Source organism: Trematomus bernacchii, unplaced genomic scaffold (genome assembly GCF_902827165.1).
Source record: "Trematomus bernacchii unplaced genomic scaffold, fTreBer1.1, whole genome shotgun sequence".
Classification (NCBI taxonomy): Eukaryota; Metazoa; Chordata; class Actinopteri; order Perciformes; family Nototheniidae; genus Trematomus; species Trematomus bernacchii.
This window is the reverse complement of record NW_022987973.1, coordinates 9,432,013-9,449,412: the sequence shown is the minus strand read 5'-3', so window position 1 is coordinate 9,449,412 and position 17,400 is coordinate 9,432,013. Positions and strand designations below refer to the sequence as shown.

Below are 17,400 nucleotides of genomic sequence, written 5' to 3'. Positions count from 1 at the left end.
TTTTGCTTAATGCTTTATTCACTGTCACTGATGTATATTTTGTAGTTTAATTTTTGGCAGATTTAACTTAATGCTAAAACAATTATTTTTAAAATAAATAATTATTGTTAGTTTGCCCAACTATTCTAAACTTTATATTAGATTTATCGTTCTTTGTGCCCAAGTCACTGTTAAAGGTTTTAATTGATTAATTAATTCAACTAATCGTGTCAAAAGCCATATTAAGAACCTTAAAAAGACAGTTGGACATTTGTATAGAGGAAAAGAGGATGAGGTTCATGAGAAGGAGTTTCTACTGTCTTTATTTAGAAATGACTTGGAAGGGTGAAGTTTGGCCATTGTTAAATTGCTTTCACCTGGAAAGTTGAACATGAATAATGAATTCCTCAGATGCCTCGTGTGATCTCCTGCACAGTGTGAAGATGAAAATCAGTAGTCCAGTACCCCAACAATGGCATCATGAATACTCTTAAATACATCCATATCCTTAGCTTGGACACAATTTATTTTGACCTCGGGTACTACTGAATATTGCAGTGATTTCAAAGGTACTCTCAAAACAATCTGCAAGTGTTACCTTCACTGATCAAATGAGATTGAGATGGATTAGTGTTGGCAGAGAGTTACATATTCCACTTTCCCTCCTGTTTATGTATGAGTAAAGGGACATTTCTGGGAATATGCCAGATTAAAGGGTCACAACCCCGGTCATACATTTGCAATATCTCTGAAATCTGTCTCTCCAGGGGTTTAGATAAAGGCTGAAAGGTGGCTTTGAGGTCAGAGCCTCAGCTGCTAAAATAAACAGCTGTCTATCTGGCAGCAGTTACTGGCCGTTTCTCAATGTCGAGTAAAGCTGCTGCAGAGCCACTATTTCAAGTATACTACGTCATCGAGTGGCGCCGAAGGACTGTTTAAATGCCCAGCATTCGGCGCCACTCGATGACGTAGTATTCTTGAAATAGTGGCTCTGCAGCAGCTTTACTCAACATTGAGAAACGGCCACTGACAACCTACTGTCTGCATTGTACGGCCTCTTTGGATTTATGGTAGATATTATCCATCATTTTTACAATTAAATCTAAACTCCCTGTGTTTTTGCTATGTTTTTCTATTTTGGTGATTTATCTTGTACACAAAGTACTCGTACATTCTTTAATTTATCATTTTTATAGGGACTCTTTTATAGGGGGCTGTGTCTGTGAAAAGGTGTTTGTAAGTGGTTTTACTATATGTAGCACCAAGCCCAGTGTCAAAAATACTTTTCATTGTTCAAGGTAACTGTGAAAATATATATATATCTTTGGACACTTTCAGTTTACTGGGCAGTTTTTTTATTACGCCGGTCCTGCATTTTATACAAAAAACGCTACAGCATTTCTCTTTCTCAGCTGCTAACAAGCTTGTCCTGAACTTAAGGCCTTATGGGTGAGTTCAAAGGTTTAGCAACACTGTCACTACTCTCCATATGAAACAACTATTTATATGAATGCATGAAACCAACTTTTATACTCTCAATCAAGACTTTGAATGACACATTAGTGCACTGTTTCGCATCCAGCCTCCTTCTTCTGACACTAGGTGGCGCCACATGTGTCGAATCAAACAGTGCTTTGGCACCCTGCACATCATAATCCTGTAGTCAGATTTGTCATAACATGGCATTTACTTGACATGTTGACATAATACAAAAAAGTCATGCTTGTACACACTGAAGTTAAGTCTGTCCTTTCAGATAGACTGGCTTAAGTCTATTTTTCAGACTGAGTGCCATTTAAGTGAAAAGAAAATCAGAGTCCATCCCTTTTATTTGCACCTATCATGAAAACACTTCAAGATAAACATCACCATGTTGAATTCTTTACTATTTGACTAGAATAAGACAACCTTAAGCCTTTGAACATTAACTGTCACTGTTACATGAATACACTAATAAAGTTGTATCTGAGAGGAACAAAAGTGAGTTTTATTTGTCTTAATATTATTTATTTTTAGAATTTACATTACGATTTGATATTTGTATCAACCTTTTTATTGGTACAGTAAGATGCACTGCTGATAATCTAATTAGATAAATACTACATTTTCATGGAAAATTACTCTTCTTGTGCATTGCTAAAACGTTTCACACCAAAGCAAATTCCTTGTATCTGTAAGTTACTAAAACCGATTCTGTTACTGACTCTGATTGCCAATGACTGAAGAAGGCCGATGTAACATTTTTATATTTATTGTAACCAATGACCCTTAATATAACCTGGTGTTGAAATCTAAATATGAGATGTAAAAATGTTGTTCTTCCAATCGATGAAGACAATAAATAAGGGTTTATAACAATGAAGCAGTCTAGATTACAGAATAATGGAAGAATCAGAAACATGATACTGCAGTGCTTGTCATTTTTAAGCTCCTGACCTGATTTGCTTGTGAGGCAGTAGCAGTATACTGTATTTCAGTGAGTAGTTTTTTCTTTATTTTTTGAATTCATATGGCATAGGGTACAAAACATCTAATTGGAGACTTGTGAAGAAAACAAAATACAGTTTTTATTAGGCCTACTGGAGGTTTACACTATGACTATAGCTATAGCTGCAGGGCATCTTTATCATCCCTGTGTAATTTGTTGCAGTTAGAGAAGGCAGGCACAGCTTTTATGTGTGTGCTCAGGCCGTGTGTGAGGACAGGAATGTGACTGCAGGGGAGTATGATAGTCTCAGGACAGGGCTGTGTGTGTGTGTGTGTGTGTGTGTGTGTGTGTGTGTGTGTGTGTGTGTGTGTGTGTGTGTGTGCGCGCGCGCTTGCATGTGCATGTGTGTGTGCGCGCGCGCTTGCGTGTGTGTGTGTGTGTGTGCGCGTGTGTGTGAGTACACTGTAGGTGTGGTGTTCAGTCACACACAGCCTGTAGAAGGGCCCCTAGCGCCAGACATTAGTACTGGTCTGGCTGTTCACTCTGACTCTACTCCCGGATCCTCTGCTCGAACAACGCAGTCTTGTCGAGGCTGAATCACGGTCAGGCGTATGGACAGGCGCCCGTAGCTCCGTAGACCCTTCCTTATCTATCTATCCGTGCATTAAACGGACTACACCGACGAGTCATTTCCCGCACGTTTCTGGACTCTTCTCTCCGGTGTCTCACACTGCAGGGCCTCTTCACTTTACAGGAAAAAGTGGGTGTTTGCTGCTCACTGGTGTTCCGGCGGCGGCGGCGGCGGCGAGCAGCGAAGTGTCCTCGATGGCAGGCTGGAAGGACGGCTCGGTGCAGGAGAAGTATCGGCTGGTAGTGGTCGGAGGAGGTGGTGTCGGGAAATCAGCCCTGACTATCCAGTTTATTCAGGTCAGTAGCATGCACACTTCACTTGAATTGTAGCCCGTGCTTTAAAATGCTTATCCGAAAACACGGCGAAATCAGAGGGGAGGCCAGACACGGGAACCCCGTAAACGGATACCGGGGTGTTTTCTTCTCTACTTTATTTGAGGCCTTCAACTATTTACAGAGGGGTTGTTACAACATGTTAGGGTGAGATATTAAGCCTTATTTTGTGAATTAAACGAGGAAGGACGGCTGTCACTTTAACACTTCGATTTCCGAGAGATCCACTTCCACTTTGCCGTTCATTGCCGCTAGTCAAAAGAGAAAGGAAAGTGGGTCTGCGGAGCTCCTCAGTTGTCCTATTTTATTAACTTGCTGCAGAGTAACGTTAATAAAGAGTCCATGCTAAAATGTAGTCCGTTCTAGCCAGAAACTAAAAGGAACCCTCAGCCCAGATGAGTGTTAATGCTATAAAAAGTGCATTGTAGAGAGTTACAGAAAACTCCCTGTAAGAACATCATTGTAGTAGGCCTACTGGTGCCCTCAGAGAGATAAATGTACTTTTAACATTATAATTGGGAGACACCAAACTGTTCTAAATCTCATGAGAAATAAGCAAACAATGACAGAACCCGTAATGGTTTAATTAATATATAATAAGCAGAACAGCAGCAGCACATGTATAACACCCATTATAAGATGATTCACTTTTATGTTCAGATGTAGACTTTCGATAAAGAGACCTTCTGGCAAACATTATTTGAAACACTTCCAGTGACTGAAGGCAAACAACTACATTAATGTTAATATTCTTTTAAAAATAATTAACCATTTCCCCCTGAAAGACTATGTTTTCATGAGTTTAATGGAAGCTTACTTGAAAATCCATCTGTGTCACATATAAAAGGCACGTAAAGAGTTACCTCCATCTATGCCTGGTTGCATTCCAGCACACTGCAGAGCCTGCCTCGCTTTGACCTTCCAAGCTTTCATAATAGTAATTTAAGCAAGGGCTCCTTTCTGAAAAGCCCCCCCCCACACACACACACAGACACACAGACACACACACACACACACACACACACACACACACACACACACACACACACACACACATACACACACACACACACACACACAGTGACACACACACACACACAGTGACACACACGCACACACACACACACACACACACACACACACACACACACAGTGACACACACACACTGTATGAAAGAAATGACAAACTTTAACCTTTGCCTTGTGTGTTTCCCCCTCGTGTGGTACTGACCAGACTGCAGGCAGCTGCATGTCTCCACACTGTCAGACAATAGTGGGCTGGCACACGTTTTGAGAGAGTGGGGGTAAAAAGCTTGTGTGTGTGTTGGGGGAAGTTGTGTCTAATGAGGATTCAAAAAGCTCATTAACTGCATACCAAGTAAAAAGGGATCAGATTGCTGTGGCACAGATATTTGCCATAGCCTGCTGACCTCACTGACCTGAAGTAGGGCAGCATTTGAAGCTGAATTAAAACGCACCAAAGACATTTTACTGAATATAAAAACAGTGTTAACATTGATATTATGATTGGGAATATTTTTCTCAGTTTGAACATCATAATTCATGTCTGCTCAATATAATTAGCAACGTTTGTTTTACCATTGCATTAAGAGGGATGCTAAAAGATTTATTAATAAAACAGCAGCCTCCACTTGGAATCTGCTGCTTAATGAACAGCCAGCCACACCACTGACAAACTCATTCAAAAGCCTATTATTGAATGACCTAAAGTGTAATATTGTGTTGAATAAGTGAGCTCAACACAACCTAGAAAATATCATCAAGCTCTCTGCATTGTGCTCTTGCAATACATTTATTTTGGAAAGTAAACGGTAAGGAGTACCAGGGTATAATTTATTTATTTCAGTTGTAAAGTCGGATTTTGCTGGAACAGCTACTTTATATGCATTTTGTATTCAGCGTGACCCACAGTTAATTTACTCATGCCTTTCTCGCCATCGGCTGGCATATCTGGTGCCGTGAAAGTGAGAGAGATTGAGATGTTGACAGCAGCAGGAGAACCTACATCCTCTTCAGAAGTTTCTAGAAGGTGCCTGCCAAGAGAAAAGACCTAACAGCTGATTGTGAAGTTGAGGCTTTCCCCAGAACTATGTTGAGTATTGAGGAGGTGGGGGGTCTGAGTCAGCCTGGGTGGGTTAATGGTCACGGACCATGTGGAATTTGGCCCTTTGGCAAAAGGAAGTCACTCTGCTGCTGCTGCTCTTAGGACCTTTTAGTTTTGTATGGAAAAACATGACCGGCTTCCTGAATCATAGAGCTATATGTGTGTGTGTTTGTGTATGTATGTGTATATCTTGACAGGGTTTTTTTATTTAGTTTTATACGTTTTTCCAAAAAGTGCTTGATGTAATTTTCTCCCAGATTTATTGCAGTATCACTTTTAATGCACGTGTTATGAAATATAACACATTTTACAATATACCAGGCCTCCTGTCAGTGCTAAGTAAAACAGCGTTAATGCAAGTGATTAAAGTCTCTTCATAAACAGAAAAACCTTAGTTGAAACTATTTTTTGGCTTCCTGGTTTGCAATGGCTCCTTCCTCTTATATTTTCTTCCATTTCTTATGGATATGGTTTACATTGAATTCATACCTAGATAAAGAACATGAAACATTTATTATTTGATAACTACTCATCAAGTAGGTAAGAAGTCACTGTTTTAAATAGACTACGAAGAGTAAGCTTAAGGTAGTTTTCCAACAGTTCTACAGTATGATTTTATAAAGGAAAGGTGCTCTGACAGTGTGTCTTTTTGTGGCATCATGTGTTATATGTTTGTATTTGCAGGAATGTGTCTGTGTTGGGGGGTGGCTAAAGCCAAGCACTAAACATTAACTATTTTAAGAAGCATGTTTCAATTTTGTGTAATTTGAACATTTTCATTACTGGAACCAATATCATACCTGAGCTTTGGCACTCAAAACGAAAACCTTGCTTTTAAATGTACCAAAACATACCAAACTCTTAAATGCACTTAAGTTGAATTTACAAAAGCAGCACCCTTTGCACACTAAAAAAGTTCTGATATAGCTCAGAAAATATGTGATTAAAGTAAAACAAGACTTTGATCGTTTGATGTCAATTAGATACTTGGCAGTCTTTTGATACTCCATTCTATTGGCACATTTCAGTCATTACTTAAGTCAAAAACAAAACAACTACTGTGTGAAGCAGGGATTTCTGGGAGTTGGGGGATTAAAGATGATGTCGCTAGCAATAACAGAATGGCAGGCCCCCGGGGGCTGCTGGCCTCCCTAACGCCGAGCGGTTGACTCAATCTGAGATAGCATTGGCATGACATAACATTGAGTCATCTGACAAAAGTTGTGAAACACAGTGTGTTGTTTTAATGTGACGTCCATAAAGAAGGAAGCATCCCAAGAAGGGCAAACATGACTCACATTGGCAATGTGAACACAGCATGTGGGGTGGTGTTGTGTGTAGGTTTGTTTTTACCCAAGCAATAATCACACATCAAAAACTGACTTAATTTACAAAGAGTAACCAAAGGAGCTCCTAAAATGAGACCATAATGAGGCGTTGTGTGGTCTGATTGCTGGTCTCTGACTTATGGTGTTGCCTGCTCACATGCTTGCTAATATTAGTGTTGTGGCGGCCCCCGGCAGTGGAGATTCATCCATGAGAGCAAAACATCCTGACTGATCAAGTCCAGACAGTTGAGGATTTGTGTTAGACCTCATCTGGATTTACAGCTGAAGTGACCCCTCTCTTTCTATACTCCTACTCCTTTTTCGAAATATCTCACATATTTTGTTTAGATATGAGGTATTTTATGAAGAATGTTGCCCTAGAGTAATAATTCAATAGCAAACACGGATTATAATGGCAGCTCTCGTTGGGCATGTGGAGGCAAGGTGTAGTAATGATAGTAACGCAGGAGTTGAATGTGGTGACCGCCGTTTCATGTGCATTTCTCAGAAATAGCCACAGGTGGTTAAACAAAATGTTTGCAGCGACGCTGTAGTGTGTGCGTTTGTGATTTAGTTTAGAAGTTTAGTTGTATGTAACACCACACACGGCATACTCTCAGCCCATTTTTTGATACAGGCAGATTTGTAGCTTTCTGTCTGGCTCAGGGATATGTCACATGCCATACCGCTGAGTGCAAACATTTCCATTTATATTCTGACCGGCGTTTCTACATGTCCTTTAAGGGAGTTAAATACCTTTCCTTTGTAAAGGAAGACTGGACCATATGACATTTAGCTCTCTTTTACCGTAGGGTTTGCAGATGCGTGTGTATGTACCTGTGCGTGTGTGCGTGGCTGTTAGCCCAGGTGATGAGAGGACAGTGTTTGTTTAGCTCTGTAGGAAAGTCACCTGTTGATTTCTCACAGAGCTGGACTGCAACAAAAGCAAATAAGTCCTTCATTGGTTTTGACAACACAAATTCTAACCAGGAGGTAAAAATAAGTACATGTATCTATGACAACAAAAAATAACAATAATTTAAGAGGCTAGAGGACAGCCTTTTCGGGACTACGTCACCTAGAGGAAAGAATGCAGGTCTTGTGCGTGCAGTGACTATTGCATGGAATTTATAAAGCAAACAATTCTGATAGACAAACTGTTTTTGTGAATGGTTTCATAGTTACTTAGCTTGTTGAACATCTATCAGTATAAGCATGCACAAACATAAACGACAATGACTTGTCTTCTGCCTGCTTCGCCAAACGCAGAGTGTATAACTGCAAAAAAAGATACTCTAATAACGTAGTTATAAAAAAGGTAGATTTCTTTAAGGATCCATTTTCTTCTAGGCTGGTGCTGCACTCACATTAATATCTGTTTCATGTTAGTGTGCTCCAGTAAAAGCTGAACAATGAATTTTAAACAATGGCCTGGACCGAGCACAGTAGCACAAAGTCTGTGTGACTGTGCCTTATTTCCCTTTTCCCACCACCACCCTTTACCCTCATTTGACTCTTGTGTAGATATTGAAGCCAAGTTCCACCTGCCTTGGGTCAGTGATTTTATAGGATTTCCTTCTTTGGTCTGCTTATGAAAAGTTATTTCAACAACTTTGTATAGTTTGAAGAGCAGAATTGATGATACTGAGATCGCTAACAGAAAGATTGAAGAAATTGCTTATTAATTATAAAACTACTACATATGAACCCTATTGCTGTTATAGTTACATTTAACACTTTCTGATGCGCAGGGTCTGATAAAAGCAATGACCCCTTTAAATGGAAATGCATGTTAATCCTGCATCCTTGTATTGTTTGTAAGTATTTTAACTTTACTGTGATGAGAACACTTTTAAAGACTCTCAAAAAGTGAATCTAACTGTCCATTTTGTATGTTCTGCTCTATCTCTCTTATGCTCATATTACTCTTTTCAGATGTTACCATGCAAGTGTTTATACATACTTAATTATATGTCTTCACTTGTCGGACCTCAGTGAACATCAAACTCTGGCTGGTTATAGCCATAGATCATAAGTATGTTTCTAAATATGGTTTGTGTGACCAATCAGTTATGATGAAGTCAGCTGGCCTTGTGGCTGGTGACTGCGTAGCACTTAGCTTGAGGTTGTTCTTCACAAGGGTTTTTCCCCTTTGTTAGTCACCTGTTTCGTCAGGATCCTGAAATGTGTGACAGTTGGTATATTATAGCAACAGAAAACATGATTTCCTGAAGTTATATAAGGCCCAGGCTCCACGGGAACGCATACGGCAAAACGCATAGGATTAACGCAAACGCAATCGCCAAAAAGCTTCCGCCCACACGCAATATACACCGGATAGTGTCTGCCCACATGAGACAGCTCCGTTTAGATCCAACCGCTGGAAAAGCTGCAGTACATATGCCGAGCCTGTACGTGGCGCTGTAACTTCCTCCACAAAAGCAGCAACTTCCTCCACAAAAGCAGCGAAGAAGAATGGTTGTCATGGCTGCACTTCTGTTTATTCTCCGCGGTGGGGGCCGAGGGAACCGGGCAGAGTTTTTCGCCGGTCAACGTGTGTTAAAGTTTAAATCTTCATGCTTCCTCATGCAGCAGCTGATCCAGTAAGTAAACCCGACAGTAAAAATAAACATATTTATAACTAGTTTAGGTAGTTTGAGAGGTAATTAAAATAGCTAAGGGTGATGATCTGACTTGAAGTGTGTGTTTTGCTCCCGCTGCATCACAGCGGGAGGAGCTGCGTGTCTCCGTCCTGTCAGATTAGACTTCACTCGCGTTTATGTCCATATCGAGATAAAGATAAATAATCTGAATTCAGTGTGCAGTGTACTTTTGCGGGGGTGAGCAGCAGAGGTGGGGAGAGGCGGGGCTATTGCGTCGTCATTATCAGAAACGGATGACCGTATAGGCTACCACACGGCCCCGTTGGACCCCCCAGAGCGCTCCGTTCCCAGATCTATCCACCTTTGGACCCGTTGTCGTTTGCAGGGTCCGTTTCTACCGTTCCGTTACGGCGTCATGTAGCTTAAAGGGCTATACGCAAGAGAAATATGCGGATACAACCCGTTTTCGTTCCCGTGGAGCCTAGGCCTAAGACAGAGGGAAACCAAAGTATGACAGGGTGCAATTAAACTTGTAACTTAATTTGTAGGAATGTATATAAAAAAACAGCCCCTTTTTTATGGCTTTTTATTAGCACACTAATTTAAGACATTTACACAATACTTCCATACCTGACACTTCTTATAGGTCATTGCCTGCAGGATGTTAAGAGCAACTTTATTGGGATTTTTCTATTGTATCATTGACTATGCAACACCTACGCGAAAGCAGACAACTGACACATTTTCTTAGAATTTGGCACGATTAACAATAGACAGTGTATCCTAATGTTTTAGGACCCCCAAAACTTAAACTCCTGGGTAAAATATCTAAATGTGATTATTCAGATTGCCATGAATTATACCGGCAAATTCTTGCTCACCAGAGGATGAATCATTTAAATTGACACAATGTAAGCTTTTTCCTCTGTGCCCCCCTCAGGCAAAGAGGCCAGCCTTCCACACAAGACATCGTATAAAGTAATTGGTAGGCATGTGTGAAATGTACATAATGATTCCAAAAAGATAAACCCCTTTGATTGTAATGACCATGGCTTTTCCACTAGTAGTGCAACCCTCAGGACACACTTTACAGTTTTCCTCCCATACATTCTAAGGAGCTGAGAGTAATTTATTTATAATTTAGTGTCCAAATCACTTGTGTATTGTGGCAAGTGATGAACATTGCGGCACCAAGGCCTATTTGAATACATGGATAAGTAGTGTACAATCGCAGTGATGAGGTAATTGTCTTGAATCTGGAAAAATGCCAAGCAGCTCCCCATAGGAATGTTCATGTAAAAGTACATTTAGGATCCATAAAGACACTCCCAACCATCTGGGAAAGCTCAGGAGACTAGCAGGTCATCCCTTTAGCTCTGAGAGAAACTAATGACTATCCAGGGAGGGAGACGACTCTTAACCAGCATTAGCTTAGCGTACATGAATACAGCATCAGGTACTATTGGACTATTGTATATATTTGTTGGTGATTCCATTCTGATGATGTAATTTTTACGATCTACCAGTGTGTTGTTGTAAGTCTTATAGTTGAGAGGAATGTTGTCAATTATTAAGATTAGATTTACTGTTACATAAATGGCTTTAAATACATGTTTCACTACCATTTGACTCTCCTTTATGTCTGTTTCTTGTGTGACTTTCAATGGCCTTTACCTGTTTTGGCCTCTTAACTAAAGTTGGCTTGGATCCAGTCCACAGGCACACATACATATATGAATACTTTCCACTGAAAACAATAGATATTGCTCCCCTTCTTTTGTAAGTGTGCTTCCTCATTCTGCATAGGTCTTCCGTGTATTGGTTGTAATACAGTTAGTGTTTATTAGTTCTCTGTTTTGCCTTTCCGAAATTGTTCTTATCTCTTGTAATGTCATTCTGTTAACACAATAATTTCCCTGTTCAGTCAAAGAAGAACTTAATCCCTGATGTGTGACTGTAACGTGTTTGTTAGCTGGCAGGGCAGAACATATGAAGCCTTCCTCGAGAAATCAAAACTTAGTTATTATAACATGTTTTCAGGTGATTATGTAGAAAAAGCTGTATGGTGCCAGTGATCATTGCTCTCTAAACCATTTCCCACTTCTCTGTGTTTTCTTCTGTGGAAAGCAAAGTTGTTTGCTGGAGGCGAAGGTGTGATCCAGAAAACCAAAAAACAGATCTGAGATCAGATGATAATTTCAGCCACTCTCTCCCTCTAAGTGTCTCTCTGTCTCTCTGCAAAAGCTGAAAGCAAATTCTAATGAATCCTGAAGCGTGTACGCACAAGTCTGTAAGTAACTTTCAAAAGAGCAGAGAGTATTATATACTGTGTTTTGGTTTTGCACAACATTCACTTGTGCAGCCTATGAAATTGGTTATATCTACAAGAAATATCTTTATGTTAGTTTCAACATATTTTCACGTGTAATATACATATATAAAATCAGCATATGCTTAACATGACATAGCAATCCAATGTGTTTCTAAATTCTCAATTTTATGCATTTTACCATAATAAACATATTTCTAATGAATATCAGAATGAAGGAAAACAAAACATTTGTATGTGTACTTTGAAATTGTACCATTTCCCTCCGATAGGTCATAAAAACCTTATATTCACCTGCAATATCCTCCGTTGTTTTCCGGTCACTGCCCCTCAGATAATCAGACAGACAGAGAGGGCAGCGGGTTCCTCTGTGTTGTTTTTTGTCTATTGTTCTGTATTCACACATCTGTCTGTTTCAGAATAACTGTGCACAGTATCAGGTCTCGCATCTCAGTCATATAACAACAACTCTGTCTATGGGAAACTGATGCTGCTTATTTTAGCAGCCCGCTCCCACCACATTGTATTCAGCATTACAAATGTACATACACCTTTGCATGTGACACGCCTACATTTAATCACCCCACTAGTGATGCAACGGTTGATTATATATAGGATTTTTCATCAGTGTGCCCTTTTTTAACAATGTCTACAATGTTATTAAAGTAATTCTGCCTTCTGTAGTGTGCCCCATGTAGAGGAGACATTTTCCTTCTAGCTTAGATGATAGAACACTATGAATGGTTCTTTTTATACGTCTGTGCTTGTCGCTGATGCCGGCTCCTAAGCTGCTTGCCAGGCAGCTGGTAGACATTTGGCACGTCTCATGCAGACACCGTCCAGAGGCCTGCGCGGCACCTGCTGTCCATCAGTGGGAGGTGAGGCTTGGAATGAGACAACCCCTCAACAGGTGACAGTACAGCACGACTCGCTGTCCTAATATGCTTACCACAATGGCCCAGTGTGACTCTCCTCCACTGATAAGAAAACAGATTATACCAGGAAGGCTGTTCAGTCTGCACCAGGTACATGTGTGGAGGGATACATTGAGAAATATCTGCGTTTGGTTGAGTCAGTGACACAGCTGTTGTGTGACTGTTATACTAATCTAACACATGCAGCAAATGCATCTGTGTTTTCAGCACCAGTTGCCGTCGGCAGGCCTGATGCAGTCTTTTAAATTGGCACGCGCCAATGCAAATCAAGTCAGCAGCTGCCTAAAAAAGTGTGTTTGGTTTGTCGAACCAAAACATTGGGGCCTCCCAAAATGCTAGTTAGAGCATGTAGCGCTCAGGCCCTTCGCACACAAAAGACAATCGCCTTGTTTACAAGCTAGCCATTTTGAAAGTTACACTCTGCTAGTCTGTGTGAGGGCCACCACAAGCCACAGGCCTGGTGACTTTCAAGTCCATAGCATATGATACTTTTCTTCAAGCATTACCTTTGCAGAGGAGGTTGCCTTTTCTGGTCAATTTGCAGAGTTATGGAAAAACTACTGGCCATCTTCATCAAACTTGTTGGAACGGTGAAGCATTGGCTAGGGATGAGCCTATTTCATTTTGGAGCAAATCCAAATCACAGGCAGGGGCACAAACCGGGTTTCATTTATGTTTACATTGCAAGATGTTGCAAGAAGTATTTTAGTTGCATTATGTGGAGTTACAATTATCGGAAAAATGTGTTCTCTTCCCCAGCAAGTCGAAACATCAACTCAGAAAGATGGCAGAAATGTTGGCACACCTTTGGTAGAGATGATCAAAATATGTCTTGATCTGCTTCCTTTTCTTCTCATTGACATGCAAATACTGGAAATACTCAAACAAATAGGCCTCAAATACATCTTCTTTGTATCGTCCTTGTTGTTTCCAGCTCATCCATGGAACACATAACTGCAGCATTGGTCTTGGTGGAGGCCTGTTCTCTCTGACTGTGACATGCACAGTTGTTGATAATGATCAGTGTCTTTACCCAAATTAAATTACTTTTGATGATGGTGACTGGGCAGGCAGGGAGGAACCATCAGAGATAAGATGTGTCCATTAGGTGTTATTTATGAGGAGTTGCCCGCTTCAGTAATGACGTTTATGCTGCCTGTGTCGTTGGAGTGCTGGCCTAAAAGCACACAACGGTAATGCTGCTGTGTATCTGACATGATGCCAGTGAGTGGCCCCATTTACTTTGACATATCACCCCTTGCTAAGAATTATAGTCTGCAGTCGAGTACACTGGTGCAGAAATACACACTTAGCAGTTGTACCGGAGCAGAGAGGGGAGATGATGAACACATTTCTGCAGGTGCTGTACAGTTTAATCTTTTTAGAGGTGTGTAGTATGTTAGAAATAGGTCATTTGTTTGGATATAGATTATTTATTTTCTATAATCTTAATTGGTGAAACAGCCTTTGGATCCTGTTAGTGTTTTTCATTTTTAGAGATGATAAGCATCCCATTATTCGGTCAGTCATACGTTTTTTCTGAAAACCATAGACTACAGACTGTGAGCCACACTCCTTTGAGTGACTTTGTATGGGCTTTTGAAAGTCACACAGTAGTTTCTCTGTCCACACAGCCACTGCAGTAGCTGGTGTCCTCTCACTGGGCCGTCACAGTGGATCTTTGTTGATATGAGCACATGCAGGACTACTTCTGCACCAAGAAAAAGCAGAGGAAGAAGAACAAAGCAAAAACACATAAACACTCTACTGTCTGAGTCAATGGGTTCCAACAAGGTCTTATGATATGTGTTATGATTTAACAAAATATATTTTATGTTTTAAATGTCAGTACGGTAATGAACTTCCTGTGCCAAAGGTATTGATTTTCTTTTCTTTCATCCTCAACATCTATTCAACTTGATTTGTGGCGATTTTGATACAGCGTCACATGGGCCGAGGTTTTTCTCACTTCTACAAAAGCAGGCATTGATGAGGATTCACCCGAGTAATACGCAGTCAGGGGGGAATCACCATGTCTTTTTAGAGATTATCAAAATATGTCTTTATTTTTCATCCCTCCCAGCAAAACAAGGAAGGGCCATAGACAAACCGGCTTAGGGAAGGCTTAATGCAGGGAAGGGGAACATTAGTGATGTTGCGTGATCAGCTAGAACAATAAGGGTGGTTCACACAGTTCTCTGTCTTTGGGTTGTTCTCCTTAATCTGTATGTGGACTTGTAAAGTATTTACGCAGGTCTCTGGTCACTTATATTTAACCGAAGTTAACTTACGAAACGGATATAAAGAAATAGTTTGTAGTGTGACCACTACAGAGAAAACAGGCAGCTTTGAGCCCAGTCACCGGGTGGAAAAAGGCCTTTAAATGGCACCTCTTTGATTCTGTGCCTTTGAGCAGGTTCAAAAGTGTCCAGCACACATTGATATTTAGCAGGGCGATTGATGTATTAATGCCAGAGAGGTTAAAGGAGAGCAGGGGGTTGACTGGTGGGACATTTATCCTCTGCTTTATTCTCTGCATGAGTGCTGTTGCAACTCTACAGCCTTAAGTGCTAGCTAGACCATTCACTTTTTTACATTTTGAAACACCAGTATGTCCAATATAGTTGTAAAAAGCCAAGTACCATTCAGGTGTGTTTGATTAATGGCAACTTGAATGAAAATGCACCCCTATATCCTAGCGATGAAGTGCAGTGGTGTGCACCAACCAAAGTCCACGATTGTAAAAAGGAAAGGAAAAGCATGAGACCTGTGGAAGCCCATTTGTGGTTTAACACTAGAACCGGCAGAGATTTTTTTATACCTAACCAACCCGCCACCTGGGTCAAATTGACCCGCTATTAGAATGCATTGATTTTCAAGGTAAAATGTTCTTTTATTGAACAGAGAGTTTTGATCGCACAGGGATGAAACGTTATACCAATATATCTGTGGACTCTCAGGGCTCGACTATATAAATGGCCCGCTGGGCCGGGAAGCATTATTTAGACACCCGCGCCAGCATAACTACTTTCAACTCGCCCAACAGCTTTTGCTGCGGAGCGCAGTGCGAGCAGTCTCCCGTGAGCGGGAGCGCATCCTTCACTACAGACTGTCTCTATCTCTCTCTCTCTCTCTCTCTCTCTCTCGTCTCTCTATCTATCATCTATCTATCTATCTATCTATCTATCTATCTATCTATCTATCTATCTATCTATCTATCTATCTATCTATCTATCTATCTAGGAATCTATCCTATCTATCTATCTCTCCTCTCTCTCTCTCTCTCTCTCTCTCTCTCTCTCTCTCTCTCTCTCTCTCTCTCTCTCTCTCTCTCTCTCTCTCTCTCTCTCTCTCTCTCAATCTATCTCTCAATCTATAAGGAGGAACCGCAGTAGACAAAAGGCGTTGCTATAGCAACACGTCATGTTTATATGAAAAGGGGTGGGGTCAATATGACCCGCTTGGCGGAAATAGGTATAAATGGCAATTTTTTGGGTGATTTCTTCAATCTGACTTCATATTGACTATTTTTAACAACAGAGGGTGGTACATAACACACTTTCAGGAAAAGTCACGGACTGGGAGACTTTAATATTTTATTGAAAAAATGTTACATCAAATATAAAACAGCTCTGGGTCAAATTGACCCCGTTGGCAGTTCTAGTGTTAAAATGTTAACGTCCATGCAGGATTATAAATAGTTTTTTTGTTGCAGCTTATTGTTTGCCTAATCTATAGATGTGTGTGTGTGTGTGTGTGTGTGCCCGCCCGCCCGCCTCTTGATTGGTCCCTTCCCTGATTAGCAAGACTGTATGAAGTCCATTGAAAAGATAGCTACATTTTCCTAACAACTTAGACCTTTTCTTTGTAGTTTTTGCCATCATATTGGTTACTTATATTGAAAATGTAATCATCCATTAACTTTTAAAGTGGCAGGGTCTGCATTTCCAGTGATGTCATCTTACTGGATGGATGTTGGAATCACGCCAAAGGTTTGTCTGGTGAGGCAGAGTCTCACTGGTCAGCCCGTATTTAAGGACAAGGCCATGATTTAAGGGACAAGCTATTGATCTGTTGCGCATTAGGAGGAAGAGATCTTGTAGGAGTGATGTGCATGAGTTCATTTAATTCGGCTTGAAGCCAAGATTTCAGTGCTACACCCAAACTGCTCTCTAACTGTAAACATTCTATATGAGTTTTTTTAAAACTGTCAATCAAAACCTATTGTTCTTTTCAATTCTCTGCAGCGATTTGTACTGTCTTTAAGTTTTCCCGGCTTTAACAGAATGCTCCCCGGTGGCTCTTTAAGGCAGTAGACACATTGTGAGCTCTCTTTCTCTCTGTGTATTAGGTATTGAATCAGTGACCTTTCTGGTTTGTATGAGCTCATGGGAAAAGTGGGTGTTTCCACAGGAAGTTAATGCCTTTTCCTCCCCCTCTTTTTCTCTTGCTCTCCTGCTCCATGTTGCATACAGTCTCCCTCCCCCTCAAACCTTTCATTCTGTCTTATTTTTTTCAACTATTTCTCACTTCAAGCACTCTTAAGTGCTCAACAAACAATACTCCTTACCCAGATTCCTGTGTCACTTGTGTGAAACCCTGTGAAGCATGGCAAGAGAGGTGGCGATGGAGGAGGACATAGAATGTAAAAATGCAAAGGAAATGGTCCTCAATTCCATCTGTTCAACATTAAACCCTCACGGTGGCTAT

General features: G+C 40.7%; 1 protein-coding gene across 1 annotated transcript in view; it reads left to right on the top strand.

The window, feature by feature from the left end:
• The first annotated feature begins 2,921 nt into the window (after positions 1-2,921).
• Positions 2,922-17,400, top strand: part of rras2 (RAS related 2) — a 29,968-nt gene continuing 15,489 nt past the window's right edge. Inside the window, exon 1 of the mRNA XM_034116578.1 lies at positions 2,922-3,334. Within this exon, the coding sequence (XP_033972469.1) occupies positions 3,233-3,334 (102 nt within the window). The 5' untranslated portion in view covers positions 2,922-3,232. The remainder of the gene's footprint in view (positions 3,335-17,400) is intronic.